General features: G+C 39.7%; 1 protein-coding gene across 25 annotated transcripts in view; it reads left to right on the top strand.

Moving 5' to 3' along the window:
* EPB41 (erythrocyte membrane protein band 4.1) overlaps positions 1-15545 on the top strand; it is a 212491-nt gene that overhangs the window by 179831 nt on the left and 17115 nt on the right. For 15 of the 25 annotated variants that reach the window (XM_029228303.1, XM_029228294.1, XM_029228295.1 and 12 more), the window contains 2 exons: positions 4049-4498; positions 5719-5847. In XM_029228303.1, the coding sequence (XP_029084136.1) occupies positions 4049-4498; positions 5719-5847 (579 nt within the window). The remainder of the gene's footprint in view (positions 1-4048; positions 4499-5718; positions 5848-15545) is intronic. The other 10 variants (XM_029228305.1, XM_029228307.1, XM_029228309.1 and 7 more) reach the window with 2 other exon arrangements.

Below are 15545 nucleotides of genomic sequence, written 5' to 3'. Positions count from 1 at the left end.
AGGACATGTCCTTTGGGCCTACTTGAGATACTTTCTTTTGCCATGGGAAGAAACGGGCTTTTGAATCAAACACTGACCCTAGTTTAAACCCTAGTTCCATCACTTCCTAGGTCTGACTTGCTTACCCTCTCCGTTTCTTCATCTATAAAATAGAGATAGTGACTACCTCATAGTGAGGTTGTGAAAAATTAAATGAGAAAACATGTTAGAGTGACTGTCACACAGTGAACATGCAATAATGTTAGTTTTCCTCTTATTTTACTGATGTAGGAGATAGAATGCTGGACCAGAATGCTGGTCTGGTTAAGTGGGCCACTTCTTATGTTCTTTGTAAACAAGCCTTTTCAATTTTTTTTTTTTTGAAAGAGCATCTCTGTTTTTTTTTTAATTAATTTAATTAATTAATTAATTTTTTATTTTTGGCTGCCTTGGGTCTTCGTTGATGCGTGTGGGCTTTCTCTAGTTGCAGTGAGCGGGGGCTAACTCTTCATTGCAGTGTGTGAGCTTCTCATTGCGATGTCTTCTCTTGTTGCGGAGCATGGGCTCTAGGCGTGCAGGCTTCAGTAGTTGTGGCACACGGGCTCAGTAGTTGTGGCTCACAGACTCTAGAGCGCAGACTCAGTTGTTGTGGCGCACGGGCTTAGTTGCTCTGCAGCATGTGGGATCTTCCCGTACCAGGGCTCAAACCCCCCTGTCCCCTATATTGGCAGGTGGATTCTTAACCACTGCACCACCAGGGAAGTCCCAAGCCTTTTTAAGTTTTGAATAGCACAAGTCAAAGCAGTTCTTAGGGTTCCTGGATTTATTTGGTATAATTTCAACAAGTTTTTACTGAACATCTATTACGTGCCAAAAACTGTGCAAGAGAGATTAACAGAGCTAAGAAACATAGCAAGTTCTTATCAGTCTAATGGAAAAGACAGATGAGTAAACCAATAATGACAGGGTACAACGGGAACAAAAGAGGCATGGTATCTAAATATACTTTAGGCAGTTGGGGGAAGCTTCTAGAAGAACTGACCTGAGCTGAGTATGGGCTTGCAGGCAGAAGGAACAATACGATATTGACAAAGGCACGAGGACAAAAGAAAGCATGCTCTGTTCTAGGAACTGCAAATTGTCTTGAATTAATGGAGAGAAGGATGTATGTGAAGTTATAGCAAGGTGAAGCTGGAGAGAGAGGTAGGAGTCATATTTTAAAGTATTTTCTATGTCTTAATAAAGGACCTGAACTTTATCCAGAAGGCAATGAAGAACCACTGAAGGATTTTAACCTGAAAAATGGAATTTTCAGTGTTTCATTTTAGAAATAAATATTTTCATGACAGAATATAGGATGTGTTCAGGGAAGGTTTGAGGTGAGAAAGAAGGAAGGAAGAAAGAAAAGAAGAAAAATTGTTTAGGGCATTAGTAGTAAGTGGGGTGAGGCACTATTAGAGCCTGAATGAAGATAGTAAGTGTGGGAATAGAGAAGAGTAGACAGATAAGGGAGATATTAAAGTGGAATAGATGAGCTTAGTTTGGGGCATATTGTGTTCCATATGCCTGGGAGAGTGTCCAGTAAGTAGTTGGCTGTGTTGTCCAAGAGATCTGGACAACAGAGCCAACTGGAGCGGCTGATTTGACCATATGTGGGAGTGCTCTAAGTGGTAATCCAACCCAACTGTTACCAGTTTTCCTTTCATTTCCAGTGACTAATACATATTAGGTGATCAGTAAATATTTGCTGAATTGATATTACTGTGGCTACAGCTTTTACCCTTGGTCTCGTCTGTTCCTGCTTTGAAAAACATGATTGATCTATCTAATTTTGCTCAGCAGTAGGCAACTTTGGGCCAGGTGGTGCTGGCCTAAGCAACGTTTAATTCACAAATGGCTTCTTGATGACAGACCACTACTTATCACTTGAGCAGACTGGTATAAAATTGGCTCTTACTTGATTATCTTAGGTATTCTCCTGGTTATTAATCAGCCTTCTCAGTTGTGACAGAATTATTTGGAGAAGCCATGAAGTGCCTCTCCATGTGAGTGGGTGGGGATATGCTATTCACAGCGCTAGAGCTAGCATATAGCAATTTGAGAAAGCCTGTTTGTTTATTACCAGCTGGTCTATTTTTGGGCAGCTCCATAGCAGCTTGTCTGACTCAAAAGAAATGGTGAGATAAGTGCCCTAGAAAGTAGTACAGTGTGTTAATAACATAACAACAAACTCATTCTAGTGTCCTCCAGGCCCTAGCCTATTATAGGTGCTCAGGTAATGTTGATTGAATTAAGTGAATCTAATGGTAATTGACAATTACAGAATTTACATGCTTTCATATATATTATTGTATTTGATCTTCAGAACCCTGTGAGCCAAACCAAGTATTACTCTCATTTTAAACATGAGGAAATTCATATACCCTTAGCAAGAGTAGTTTATGTATCTCTGATACATCTGCAGACAGAGACAGTTTCTCTTGTCATCTCTCAATTCCACCTTTTCATGTGCTAAGTAATATTCATGATCAGTCAGTGAAAGACCTGCCTAATGTGAGTTCAACTTGTACCACTTTGAGATGCTCTTGAGTTGACTGTTTCTAGAAGTAAGGTTGGCCTGGAGTTCTTGAGTGCAGTGCATCTTTTCTTACCTTTCTTGGCCACTGGTTTATATTCATCAAAATGTAGGCTGTTTTACAACTTAAGGAGCAGCAGCGATTTTTTAAGAAGCATAATATGTGTAGTGTGATATGAGCACTAAAATGTGTAAGCTGCTCCAAGTGTACGTCATCTACTCCAGGAACACCATTTTAAAAGAGTCCTTTTCTGTTAAGTTCCTTCATGGCATGCATGTAATATGGTAAGTTGATCTTACCAAAATTTCAGACCTAAGTGGCTTATGTACAGCTCTCTGGTGAGCACATGCAGATTTTCCTGACATTTGGCTTCTATTAGATTGTTCATTTCTCAAATGGTTCCTATTCTTTTCCTAATAGTGTGAATTCCTACTTTTCTTCCACCCACAGCACCTTTCTTTAAACTTTAGGAGTAGGTCTAGTGTGATGTTATCTTCTCTCCACATTCTCTTGAAAGTTCTTATTTTAGATCTATTTTCCCTGTGATGTGAGGCATTTAGCCCAGGAGGGAACTCTGTGTTTCCAGGATTTATTTCTCTTAGGGGTTGGAGATATGTCATTCATCTGTGGAGAAATACTTCTCAGCTGCTCAGTTGCATTTATTCTGTTTACAAAGAAATGTTTCCCTATTTTTGATATTATAGTTAATTCTTTGACGATGATTGGATTAAGTCTGTGCTGGATGTACTCAATTTCCATATCTCTGCCAACCAAAGTCTAGATTTTAGCTTCTCCATCATGGGCCAGCATGATGATACATACGGCTTGGAGATATGTGGAATATTTTTCAATCTGATCAGACTCCTCAAGAATATGTTTTATTGACTCATAAATTGCATTGTGTCCTGTGCATAGTAATGAGTTAGGTATTTAGGAATAGTGACTCCTCTAAGTATGAAGAGTATGTGTTATACAGAGAACACCATAGTAATACGAAGTGCTTGGTACTATGTGAGGCACATCGAAATCGTTTCTCAGATTAACCATGTTGTAGAAATATGACCAAAATGAGGTTGGAATCACTTAAAGTGCTGACATGTTTAGTGAACAGTAATTCTTCCTTTTGACCACCTCTGGAGTTAAGATTCTTGGTTTATATTAGTATTAATTTTTTTTTTTTTTTTTTTTTTGCCGTACGCGGGCCTCTCACTGTTGTGGCCTCTCCCGTTGCGGAGCACAGGCTCCGGACGCGCAGGCTCAGCGGCCATGGCTCACGGGCCCAGCCGCTCCGCGGCATGCGGGATCTTCCCGGACCGGGGCATTAAACCGCGTCCCCTGCATCGGCAGGCAGACTCTCAACCACTGCACCGCCAGGGAAGCCCAGTATTAATATTTTTGAGGCCTCTTAGAAATCATTGTTGATTCTCAGAGTTCACTGTATTCCCCACGAATTCCTAATCTTCTTGCTTTTGTATGTGTTCATTCATTTGTAGAATATAAATGGCATTCGCACAGAGGAGGTGGCTGCCATGACCAAGGGGCCATCTACCATCCCTGACTCTGAATGGGAGGGCCCCAAGCATTCAATAATTCCTAGTAAGAGCCAAATGACTACCCCGTTGGAGTCTCCACAAAACTTTGACTTTGGCTCCCTCTCCATAAGCAGCAAGGAGACGGAAGAGAAGGAGCAGGGGGCAACTGGCTATCTTGATATTAAGGAAATGTCGAGAGGTCCAAGTGGGGAATGTGTAGGAGTGGAGGAACAGGCCAGTGCCTTAAAGTCCTCAATATCACCAGCTTCCTCTCAGCTGCAACTTGCTGAAAAAAAAGCAGAGAGTAGTGAAGAACGTGTTATACCAGGAGAGCCTGTTGGAGAGCAAAATGGATCATTTCTTGACTCTCGTGTGGGTAACCAGTTCCCCACCCTCATTCGAAGTTTCCAGGTAGTAACTGATTCAGTCGTGCAAATCTAATGACTCACTTTGGGAGAGGGCCAGAATCTATTCTGTGGAGGAGGTGGTGGTGGTGGCAGTGGTGAGGGTAGTAGCCTCTTGGCTTTTTTTCAAAATCACAGAATAAAATTGAAGTCCTTGATTACTACAAAGAAATTTACTCAGAGTCACTAACACCAAGGCTAGAAATGCTCTCTCCCCTGTTGACTTAACAAAACTCTTGGGGGTAAACTCCAGCCGTTTATCTTTATGAAGCTGGTGTAAGTATGTTCCTCTTTTCCTTGCTCAAGTATGGGCTGTGTAAAGAGGTGAATTTCTGAGACTTCTGTGATGAGGAGCCCTCAGTGTTCTGAGACCCTGCTCAAAAAATTCAAATACTCTTAATTACAAGGGGTAACTGACTTTTTAAATAAGGAGTCAGGCCCCATATAATTTTTTGTGTATTGCAGCCACATAGTGCAGCCCACCACTCCCACTGACCCCGCTCACGGGAGCTTCCATGATTGTAGGTACTAATCTCCTATGCTAAGGTGGATGGCCGTAATTAACTTTACCACAATCAAATGGTAGTTTTAGGGTGATTTATAGTCTTGGGGAAGGTGAGCTGATGGACAAGAAACCTTTGGTATTTCGCTCATGTTCATTCTTCTGAAATTCTGAGATTAATCACCAGGTGGTGGTAGAACTGATTATTTTCTCTCCAGTTTTCCAAATACTGTTTCTTTTCAATAACTCCAAAGTGAATGTCTGACATTGATTTGAAAGAAGTTAATGAATTCCAGGGTAATGTGTTCCGATGCCACTGCTATTTCATGTACCATTTATACAGAGGGGAGGAAATGTGGCTGATTTTCTTAATTTTAATGGTACAGTCACAAGGACAAACAAAAGTGAGTGCTATTTGGCAAGTAGTTTTATATTCAAATTCTGAAGGTCAGTCTGAAGTGTTTTGTATCACCAATTGTAACTGTCTGATATCATAGCTTTCCATTAAGTATATGAAAGTGATTATCGTAATGCTGTTCTTTAATATCTTTCATGATTTGACACCTTGTCAGGGCTACTTTGGAATAGTGTCCAGGTCTTGGGCAAAGATTGAGCTAGCCCTTTGCTTGATTAGAGCAATCACTTTGATCAGCTCAATGTCAGAAGGTTAGTTCTCCACAGCCTTCAGAAGACTCCAGTAACTCTGTTTCTTTACTGCTTCACAGCCTCCCCTGGTGAAGACTCAGACCGTCACCATCTCAGACACTGCCAATGCTGTGAAAAGTGAAATTCCAACCAAAGACGTCCCTATAGTCCACACCGAGACCAAGACCATCACTTATGAGGCTGCCCAGGTAGGACACAGTTTGATGTTTCAGAACCAAAGACTACAGTAAACATGATAAACAACCTTTCTTCACAGGGTTGCTAATCACTTGCTGCAAACAATGCTAGGCTTTTCTGGGGCAGTTCTTTTCAGAAGAGATTACTGATCTCAAGATGTCCCAAAATACTTTTTCAAAAGCAACATTATCTTGGATCTGATTGCTTATATCCACCCAATTCAGTTAGGGAAGGCAGTCTAGTGTAATGGTTGATAACATGGGCTTTGGGTCAAACAAACCTGAGTTCAGGTCCCAGCTTTTTTTAAAATTTATTTAATTAATTAATTTATTTTTGGCTGTGTTGGGTCTTCATTGCTGTGCGCGGGCCCTCTATAGTTGTGGTGAACAGGAGCCCCTCCTTGCCGTGGTGCGCGGGCCTCTCATTGCGGTGGCCTCTCTTGTTGCGGAGCACGGGCTCTAGGCATGTGGGCTTCAGTAGTTGTAGCACGTGGGCTCAGTAGTTGTGGCTCGCGGGCTCTAGAGTGCAGGCTCAGTAGTTGTGGCGCACAGGCTTAGTTGCTCCGCGGCATGTGGGATATTCCCGGACCAGGGCGGCATGTGGGATCTTCCTGGAGCAGGGCTCGAACCCGTGTCCCCTGAATTGGCAGGTGGATTCTTAACCACTGTGCCACCAGGGAAGCCCCAGGTCCCGGCTTCTTCATTTGCTAACTTAAACAAGTGGTTGAATGTCTGTCAGCCCTGATGCCACCCCCACCCCACCTCCACCCGCATGATGTTAGTATCTACTTAATGATTCTGTTGTAAAGCTTATATAAAATACAGTACTGTATGGAATCAACTTGAGCACCATGCCTGAAAGTGTAAATAAGAAACAGCTATAATAATTATAATCAATTTATTACAATTAAATTTAAAATCATGTAAGAATTTAGTACTTAAAATTTTTGTTTACTTCCTACTTTTAGTAATATTTCTCCTTCATTGTTAGTAATTTGAATGAGCTCGGGTTGCTTGTGTTGAGTTTTCTTTTTTTTTTTAATATATATATATGTATTTTTTTCTTATTAGTCATCCATTTTATACACATCAGTCTATACATGTCAATCCCAATCTCCCAGTTCATCACACCACCACTCCCACCCCGTGCCGCTTTCCCCCCTTGGTGTCCATACGTTTTTTTCTCTACTTCTGTGTCTCAGTTTCTGCTCTGCAAACCAGTTCATCTGTACCATTTTCTCGGTTCCACATATATGCATTAATATATGATATTTGTTTTTCTCTTTCTGACTTTTTTCACTCTGTATGACAGTCTCTAGATCCATCCACGTCTCAACAAATGACCCAATTTCATTCCTTTTTATTGCTGAGTAATATTCCATTGTATTATGTACCACATCTCTATCCATTCGTCTGTCAATGGGCATTTAGGTTGCTTCCATGACCTGGCGATTGTAAATAGTGCTGCAATGAACAGTGGGGTGCATGTGTCTTTTTGAATTATGGTCTTCTCTGGGTATATGCCCAGTAGTGGGATTGCTGGGTCGTACGGTAATTCTAATTTTAGTTCTTTAAGGAACCTCCATACCGTTCTCCATAGTGGCTGTATTAATTTACATTCCCACCAACAGTGCAAGAGAGTTCCCTTCTCTCCACACCCTCTCCAGCATTTGTTGTTTGTAGATTTTCTGATGATGCCCATTCTAACTGGTGTGAGGTGATACCTCATTGTAGTTTTGATTTGCATTTCTCTAATAATTAGTGATGTTGAGCAGCTTTTCATGTGCTTCTTGGACATCTGTATGTCTTTGGAGAAATGTCTGTTGAGGTCTTCTGCCCATTTTTGGATGGGTTGTTTTTTTTTTTTAATTTTGAGCTGTATGAGCTGATTATATATTTTGGAGATTAATCCTTTGTCCAATGATTCATTTGCAAATATTTTCTCCCATTCTGAGGGTTGTCTTTTCGTCTTGTTTATGGTTTCCTTTGCTGTGCAAAAGTTTTTAAGTTTCATTAGTTCCCATTTGTTTATTTTTGTTTTTATTTCCATTACTCTAGGAGGTGAATCAAAAAAGATCTTGCTGTGATTTATGTCAAAGAGTGTTCTTCCTATGTTTTCCTCTAAGAGTTTTATAGTGCCCGGTCTTACATTTAGGTCTCTAATCCATTTTGAGTTTATTTTTGTGTATGGTGTTAGGGAGCATTCTAATTTCATTCTTTTACATGTAGCTGTCCAGTTTTCCCAGCACCACTTATTGAAGAAACTGTCTTTTCTCCACTGTATATCCTTGCCTCCTTTGTCATAGATTAGTTGTCCATAGATGCGTGGGTTTATCTCTGGGCTTTCTATCCTGTTCCATTGATCTATATTTCTGTTTTTGTGCCAGTACCATACTGTCTTGATTACTGTAGATTGGTAGTATAGTCTGAAGTCAGGGAGTCTGATTCCTCTAGCTCCATTTTTTTCCCTCAAGACTGCTTGGGCTATTCAGGGTCTTTTGTGTCTCCATACAAATTTTAAGATTTTTTTGTTCTAGTTCTGTAAAAAATGCCATTGGTAATTTGATAGGGATTGCATTGAATCTGTAGGTTGCTTTGGGTAGTATAGTCATTTTTATAATATTGGTTCTTCCAATCCAAGAACATGGTATATCTCTCCATCTGTTGATATCACCTTTAATTTCTTTCATCAGTGTCTTATAGTTTTCTGCATACAGGTCTTTTGTCTCCCTAGGTAGGTTTATTCCTAGGTATTTTATTCTTTTTGTTGCAGTGGTAAATGGGAGTGTTTCCTTAATTTCTCTTTCAGATTTTTCAGCATTAGTGTATAGGAATGCAAGAGATTTCTGTGCATTAATTTTGTATCCTGCAACGTTACCAAATTCATTGATTAGCTCTAGTAGTTTTCTGGTGGCATCTTTAGGATTCTTTATCTGCAAACAATGACAGTTTTACTTCTTCTTTTCCAATTTGTATTCCTTTTATTTCTTTTTCTTCTCTGATTGCCATGGCTAGGACTTCCAAAACTATGTTGAATAATAGTGGTGAGAGTGGACATCCTTGTCTTGTTCCTGATCTTAAAGGAAATGCTTTCAGTTTTTCACCATTGAGAATGCTGTTTGCTGTGGGTTTGTCATATATGGCCTTCATTATGTTGAAGTAGGTTCCCCCTATGTCCACTCTCTGGAGAGTTTAAATGGGTGTTGAATTTTGTCAAAAGGTTTTACTGCATCTATTGATATGATCTTATGGTTTTTATTCTTCAGTTTGTTACTATGGTGTATTACATTGATTGATTTGTGTATATTGAAGAATCCTTGCATCCCTGGGATAAATCCCACTTGATCATCGTGTATGATCCTTTTAATGTGTTGTTGGATTCTGTTTGCTAGTATTTTGTTGAGGATTTTTGCATCTATATTCATCAGTGATATTGGTCTGTAATTTTCTTTTTTTGTAGTATCTTTGTCTGGTTTTGGTATCAGGGTGATGGTGGCCTCATAGAATGAGTTTTTTGAGTTTTCCTTCCTCTGCAATGCTTTGGAAGAGTTTGAGAAGGATGGGTGTTAGCTCTTCTCTAAATGTTTGATAGAATTCACCTGTGAAGCCATCTGGTCCTGGACTTTTGTTTGTTGGAAGATTTTTAATCACAGTTTCAATTTCATTACTTGTGATTGGTCTGTTCATATTTTCTATTTCTTCCTGGTTCAGTCTGGGAAGGTTATACCTTTCTAAGAATTTGTCTATTTCTTCCAGGTTGTCCATTTTATTGGCATAGAGTTGCTTGTAGTAGTCTCTTAGGATGCTTTGTATCTCTGCGGTGTCTGTTGTAACTTCTCCTTTTTCATTTCTAATTTTATTGATTTGAGTCTTCTCCCTCTTTTTCTTGATGAGTCTGGCTAATTGTTTATCAATTTTGTTTACCTTCTCAAAGAAGCAGCTTTTAGTTTTATTGATCTTTGCTATTGTTTTCTTTGTTTCTATTTCATTTATTTCTGCTCTGTTCTTTATGATTTCTTTCCTTCTGCTAACTTTGGGTTTTGTTTGTTCTTCTTTCTCTAGTTCCTTTAGGTGCAACGTTAGATTATTTATTTGAGATTTTTCTTGTTTCTTGAGGTAGGCTTGTATAGCTACAAACTTCCTTCTTAGAACTGCTTTTGCTGCATCCCATAGGTTTTGGATCATCGTGTTTTCATTGTCATTTGTCTCTAGATATTTTTGGATTTCCTCTTGGATTTCTTCAGTGATCTCTTGGTTATGTAGTAACGTATTTTTTAGCCTCCATGTGTTTGTGATTTTATGTTTTTTTCCCTGTAATTGATTTCTAATCTCATAGCATTGTGGTCGGAAAAGATGCTTGATGTGATTTCAGTTTTCTTAAATTTACTGAGGCTTGATTTGTGACCCAGGATATGATCTGTCCTGGAGAATGTTCTGTGCGCACTTGAGAAGAAAGTGTAATCTGCTGTTTTTGGATGGAATGTCCTATAAATATCAAGTAAATCTATCTTGTCTATTGTTTCATATAAAGCTTGTGTTTCCTTATTAATTTTCATTTTGGATGATCCGTCCATTGGTGTAAGTGAGGTAAGTCCCCCAGTATTATTGTGCTACTGTCGATTTCCTCTTTTATAGCTGTGTGTGGTTGCCTTATGTATTGAGGTGCTTCTATGTTGGGTGCATATATATTTATAATTGTTATATCTTCTTCTTGGATTGATCCCTTGATCATTATGTAGTGTCCTTCCTTGCCTCTTGTAACATTCTTTATTTTAAAGTCTATTTTATCTGATATGAGTATTGCTACTCCAGCTTTCTTTTGATTTCCATTTGCATGGAATATCTTTTTCCATCCCCTTACAGTCTGTATGTGTCCCTAGGTCTGAAGTGTGTCTCTTGTAGACAGCATATATATGGGTCTTGTTTTTGTATCCATTCAGCAAGCCTATGTCTTTCGGTTGGAGCATTTAATCCATTCATGTTTAAGGTAATTATTGATATGTATGTTACTATTACCATTTTCTTAATTGTTTGGGGGCTTTTTTGGTAGATCCTTTTCTTCTCTTGTGTTTCCCACTTAGAGAAGTTCCTTTAGCATTTGTTGTAGAGCTGGTTTGGTGGTGCTGAATTCTCTTAGCTTTTGCTTGTGTGTAAAGGTTTTGATTTCTCCATAGAATCTGAATGAGATCCTTGCTAAGTAATCTTGGTTGTAGGTTCTTCCCTTTCATCACTTTAAGTATATCATGCCACTCCCTTCTGGCTTGTAGAGTTTCTGCTGAGAAATCAGCTGTTAACCTTATGGGAGTTCACTTGTATGTTATTTATCGTTTTTCCCTTGCTGCTGTCAATAATTTTTCTTTGTCTTTAATTTTTGCCAATTTGATTACTATGTGTCTCGGCGTGTTTCTCCTTGGGTTTATCCTGTGTGGGACTCTCTGCACTTCCTGGACTTGGGTAGCTATTTCCTTTCCCATGTTAGGGAAGTTTGCAACTATAATCTCTTGAAACATTTTCCCGGGTCCTTTCTCTGTCTCTTCTCCTTCTGGGACCCCTACAATGCGAATATTGTTGCGTTTAATGTTGTCCCAGAGGTCTCTTAAGCTGTCTTCATTTCTTTCCATTCTTTTTTCTTTATTCTGTTCCGCAGCAGTGAATTCCACCATTCTGTCTTCCAGGTCACTTATCCATTCTTCTGCCTCAGTTATTCTGCTATTGATTCCTTCTAGTGTAGTGTTCATTTCAATTATTGTATTGTTCATCTCTGTTTGTTTGTTCTTTAATTCTTCTAGGTCTTTGTTAAACATTTCTTGCATCTTCTCGATCTTTGCCTCCATTCTTTTTCCAAGGTCCTGGATCATCTTCACTATCATTATTCTGAATTCTTTTTCTGCAAGATTGCCTATCTCCATTTCATTTAGTTGTTCTTCTGGGGTTTTATCTTGTTCCTTCATCTGGAACATAGCCCTCTGCCTTTTCATCTTGTCTATCTTTCTGTGAATGTGGCTTTTGTCCCACAGGCTGCAGGATTGTTGTTCTTCTTGCTTCTGCTGCCTGCCCTCTGAGTTGTTTTTCTTGTCTTTCTTATTCACAGATGCCAAAATTGAGAGAAACTTTTCCTTCTATAAACTGAGCTGTTAATTCATTACTGCAACCAGTATTTGTTGAGCATTTATATGTTAGGCCAAAGCAGTGTACAGGGTGGACACAGGCCCTATGCTCTGGAACTGACATTCTAGTCAGGAGAGACAGGCAATAAAACACATAAATGTATGAATTTCAGACAGTGATAAGTGCTATAAAGAAATTAAATAGGATCAAGAGTTAGACAATGTGGAATAACATGAGAAGTTGCTATTTTGGGGCTAGAATAGTCATGCAAATCCCCTCTGAGAAAGTGACATTTTAGCTGAAGCCTGCATGATGGGAAGGAGACAGCTACATGGAGCTCCGGCTGGGTGTTTTCACATGAATCCTTTCAGTTAATCCTCACATCACCATAAACTGGATGATGATATCCACCTTTAGGAAGCAGTGTAACTTGCCAATTAAAAGCACTTGCTTTGCAATTAGACAAGTAGAATTTGTATCCTAGCTCAACCATGTACTAGCTGGATAACTTTAAACAAATCGCTCATCTCTGTAAGCCTCTGTTTCCTGTGTGTAAAATGGGGATAATACTACATACCACTGCAAGATTTGAGGGAGGATGGAGTGAAATGATGTCAGTAAAGTGCTTGGTGCATTCATAGACATTCAGTTAACGTTAGTATACTTCCCGTGTCTCTCCCTTGTGGTCTAGAGTGTAGAATTTGAGTTTGGTAAATAATGAGAGGTTGCTTCAAGTTTTCTGGCAGTGGTGATAAAGTGGCCTAATTAAAGCAGTGGTTTTGGAAGATGGTTCCTAAAGCTGTATGCTGCACCTATTAAAGGAGAGGCTGCCTAGAGACAGGAATACGGCTACGGGAAGTCTGGGGGGTTCCTTGTGAAGAACTGAGGTGTAGCCTGAGGAAACAAGAAGAAAGAGCTGCGTCAGGAGAGACAGTGATGGATGAACAGGACTTGGCTGTGAAGCGGGCTACAAAGGAAGTCTGGGGACATTCCTTTAAGATTGTGCACACAATGAGCCAAGGATATTTAGAAAAGAAGCATTTGCAGATGGGAGGGAACCCTTTAAGTTGTCACTACCATGGAAACAACCTAACTGTCTATCAGTAGGGAACATGTTTGTAAATTATGGTACATCCAATTAAGGCAATTCTGTGCAGCCATTAAAAAAAGCTTCTGATGGGAATAATCTACGTGATAAATCGGTAAATGAAAAAATGCAGTGCAATATGGTATAAATAATATGCTACCGTTTATGGGAGGGAAAAGGGTTGTATGTACAGCTATGTATGAATAGGCTTATATGTGAATATACTAACTCTGAATGGGTACTTAGAAAAACAAAAACAAAAACAAAAAACCACCAGTGGTGGCCTGGGATGAAGAGGCCTGGGATGCAGGCTGTGGTTAGGAGTGGGAGGGAGACCAACAATTCATTGATCTCCATTTTAAAGATTTAAAATTTTGTAGCATGTGCATATCAAAAAAAATGTTTTTAATCGTTCAAAATAAATTATTTAAAAAGTTGTTAGGGCCATTCTGACCACAGAAGCCCATGTTTGGTTTGAGTATAGCCCCTACAGAAAACGGAAAGGAAGCAGTCATTTTTAAATATCCTAGCATGTAAGAGAAATACAGAGGCATTATGTAGTACAAGATAAAGTATGTGGGCTTTGGAGTTAGAGAGACCTGGATCTTCATTCCAACACTTGCTAGTTTCATGACCTTCAGCAAGTCACTTAACCTCTGAGCCTTAGCTTTCTCTTCTGAAAAATACCTTTTTAAGGTCACTGAGATAAAGATAATATTTGCCTGGCACATAGTGGCTATTCCAAAACGGTAGATATTATATTGTTATATATCTAAGACAGTCAGCCAAGATACAAATTACTTCTTATTGACTAGACAGTGGAGTATAGTGAGGAAAAGTATTGACTTTGGAATTAGATTTCCTGGGTTTGAACCTGCTCCATCACTTACTAGTGTGCAGTCAAGTTACTGAATCACTGTGTGCCTCAGTTTCCTCATTTGTAAATTGAGGCTAATAATAGTTGTACCTCATAGGGTTGTTGAGAGGAATACATGAGTTAATGTACATAAAATGTGAGTTTCACAATGTGCATTTCAAATTAAGTTGTCACTACCATGGAAACAATCTAAATGTCCTTCAGTAGGGAGCAGGTTAAATAAATTATAGTACATCCCATTAAGGTAATGCTTTACAGTTATTTTTAAAAGCTTCTGCTGGGAATATCTACGTGATAAACTGGTAAATGAAAAAGCTCAGTGCAGTATGCTGTAAATAATTTGTAGAAAAAAGTGCCTGGCACATAATAAGCACCAGATAATTATTTGCTATTGTTATTGTTTATTTACTATAATTATTTCTGCTTGTGTTTTTATTATCTTTCCAGACAAGTAAACCTGAGAACCTTTTTTTTTTTTTCTTGCGGTACACAGGCCTCTCACTGTTGTGGCCTCTCCCGTTGCGGAGCACAGGCTCCGGACGCGCAGGCTCAGCGGCCATGGCTCACGGGCCCAGCCACTCCGCAGCATGTGGGATCTTCCCGGACCGGGGAATGAACCCGTGTCTCCTGCATCAGCAGGCGGACTGAGAACCTTTTTTTAATCCATCCATAATTCCTACATTTTGGGACATGGCGAGAGGAGGTGGGGAGCCAGAATAGGGTTTTACTGTTTGCATATATGTGCATGTATGTGTACTTGAGGTAACATTTACATACAGTGATATGCACAGACGTTAAAGAGTTCAGTTTTTTGTTTGTTTGTTTTTTGCGGTACGCGGGCCTCTCACTGTTGTGGCCTCTCCCGTTGTGGAGCACAGGCTCCGGACACGCAGGCTCAGCGGCCATGGCTCACGGGCCCAGCTGTTCCGCGGCATGTGGGATCCTCCTGGACCGGGGCATGAACCCGTGTCCCCTGCATCGGCAGGTGGACTCTCAACCACTGCGCCACCAGGGAAGCCCAAGAGTTCAATTTTTTATTGGTTTTGACGAATGTATCTACCTGTGTAACCAAGACACATTTGGGTTCAGAACATTTTCATCACTCCTGAAACTTTCTTCATAGCCTTTGCCAGTCCATCCCTATCCCTCTAGGCAGCCACTGCTCTGATTTCTGTTATCATAGCTTAGTTTTACCTGTTCTTGGGCTTCATATAAATGGAAGTATACAGTCATACCCTTTTGTGTCTGAACATGTTTTTCAGATTCATCCGTTATATGAATCCATAGTTCACTGTTTTTTATTGTTGAGTAGTATTCCATTGTATGAATATACCACAATTTGTTTATCCTTTCATTTGTTGATGGACAGTTGAGTTGATTCCAGTTGGGGGCAAATATGGATAAAGCTGCTTTAAACATTCATGTGCGAGTCTTTCTGTGGACATATGTTTTCACTTATCTTGGGTAAACACCTAAGAGTGGAACTGCTGTGTCATAGGATAAAGGGATGGTTAACTTTATAAGCAACTGTGAAAGCTACAGTACCATTTTGAGAAAACACTGGTAAGAAAAGAGGTCCCATGTGGAAAGAGTGTTAAGTTGGAAATCATAACAATGTCTCCTCCCTCTTCCACCTTC

This window comes from Monodon monoceros, unplaced genomic scaffold (genome assembly GCF_005190385.1).
Source record: "Monodon monoceros isolate NGI ecotype Baffin Bay Population unplaced genomic scaffold, NGI_Narwhal_1 Super_Scaffold_18, whole genome shotgun sequence".
In the NCBI taxonomy this organism is placed as follows: Eukaryota; Metazoa; Chordata; class Mammalia; order Artiodactyla; family Monodontidae; genus Monodon; species Monodon monoceros.
This window is presented reverse-complemented; position numbering and strand designations above follow the sequence as displayed.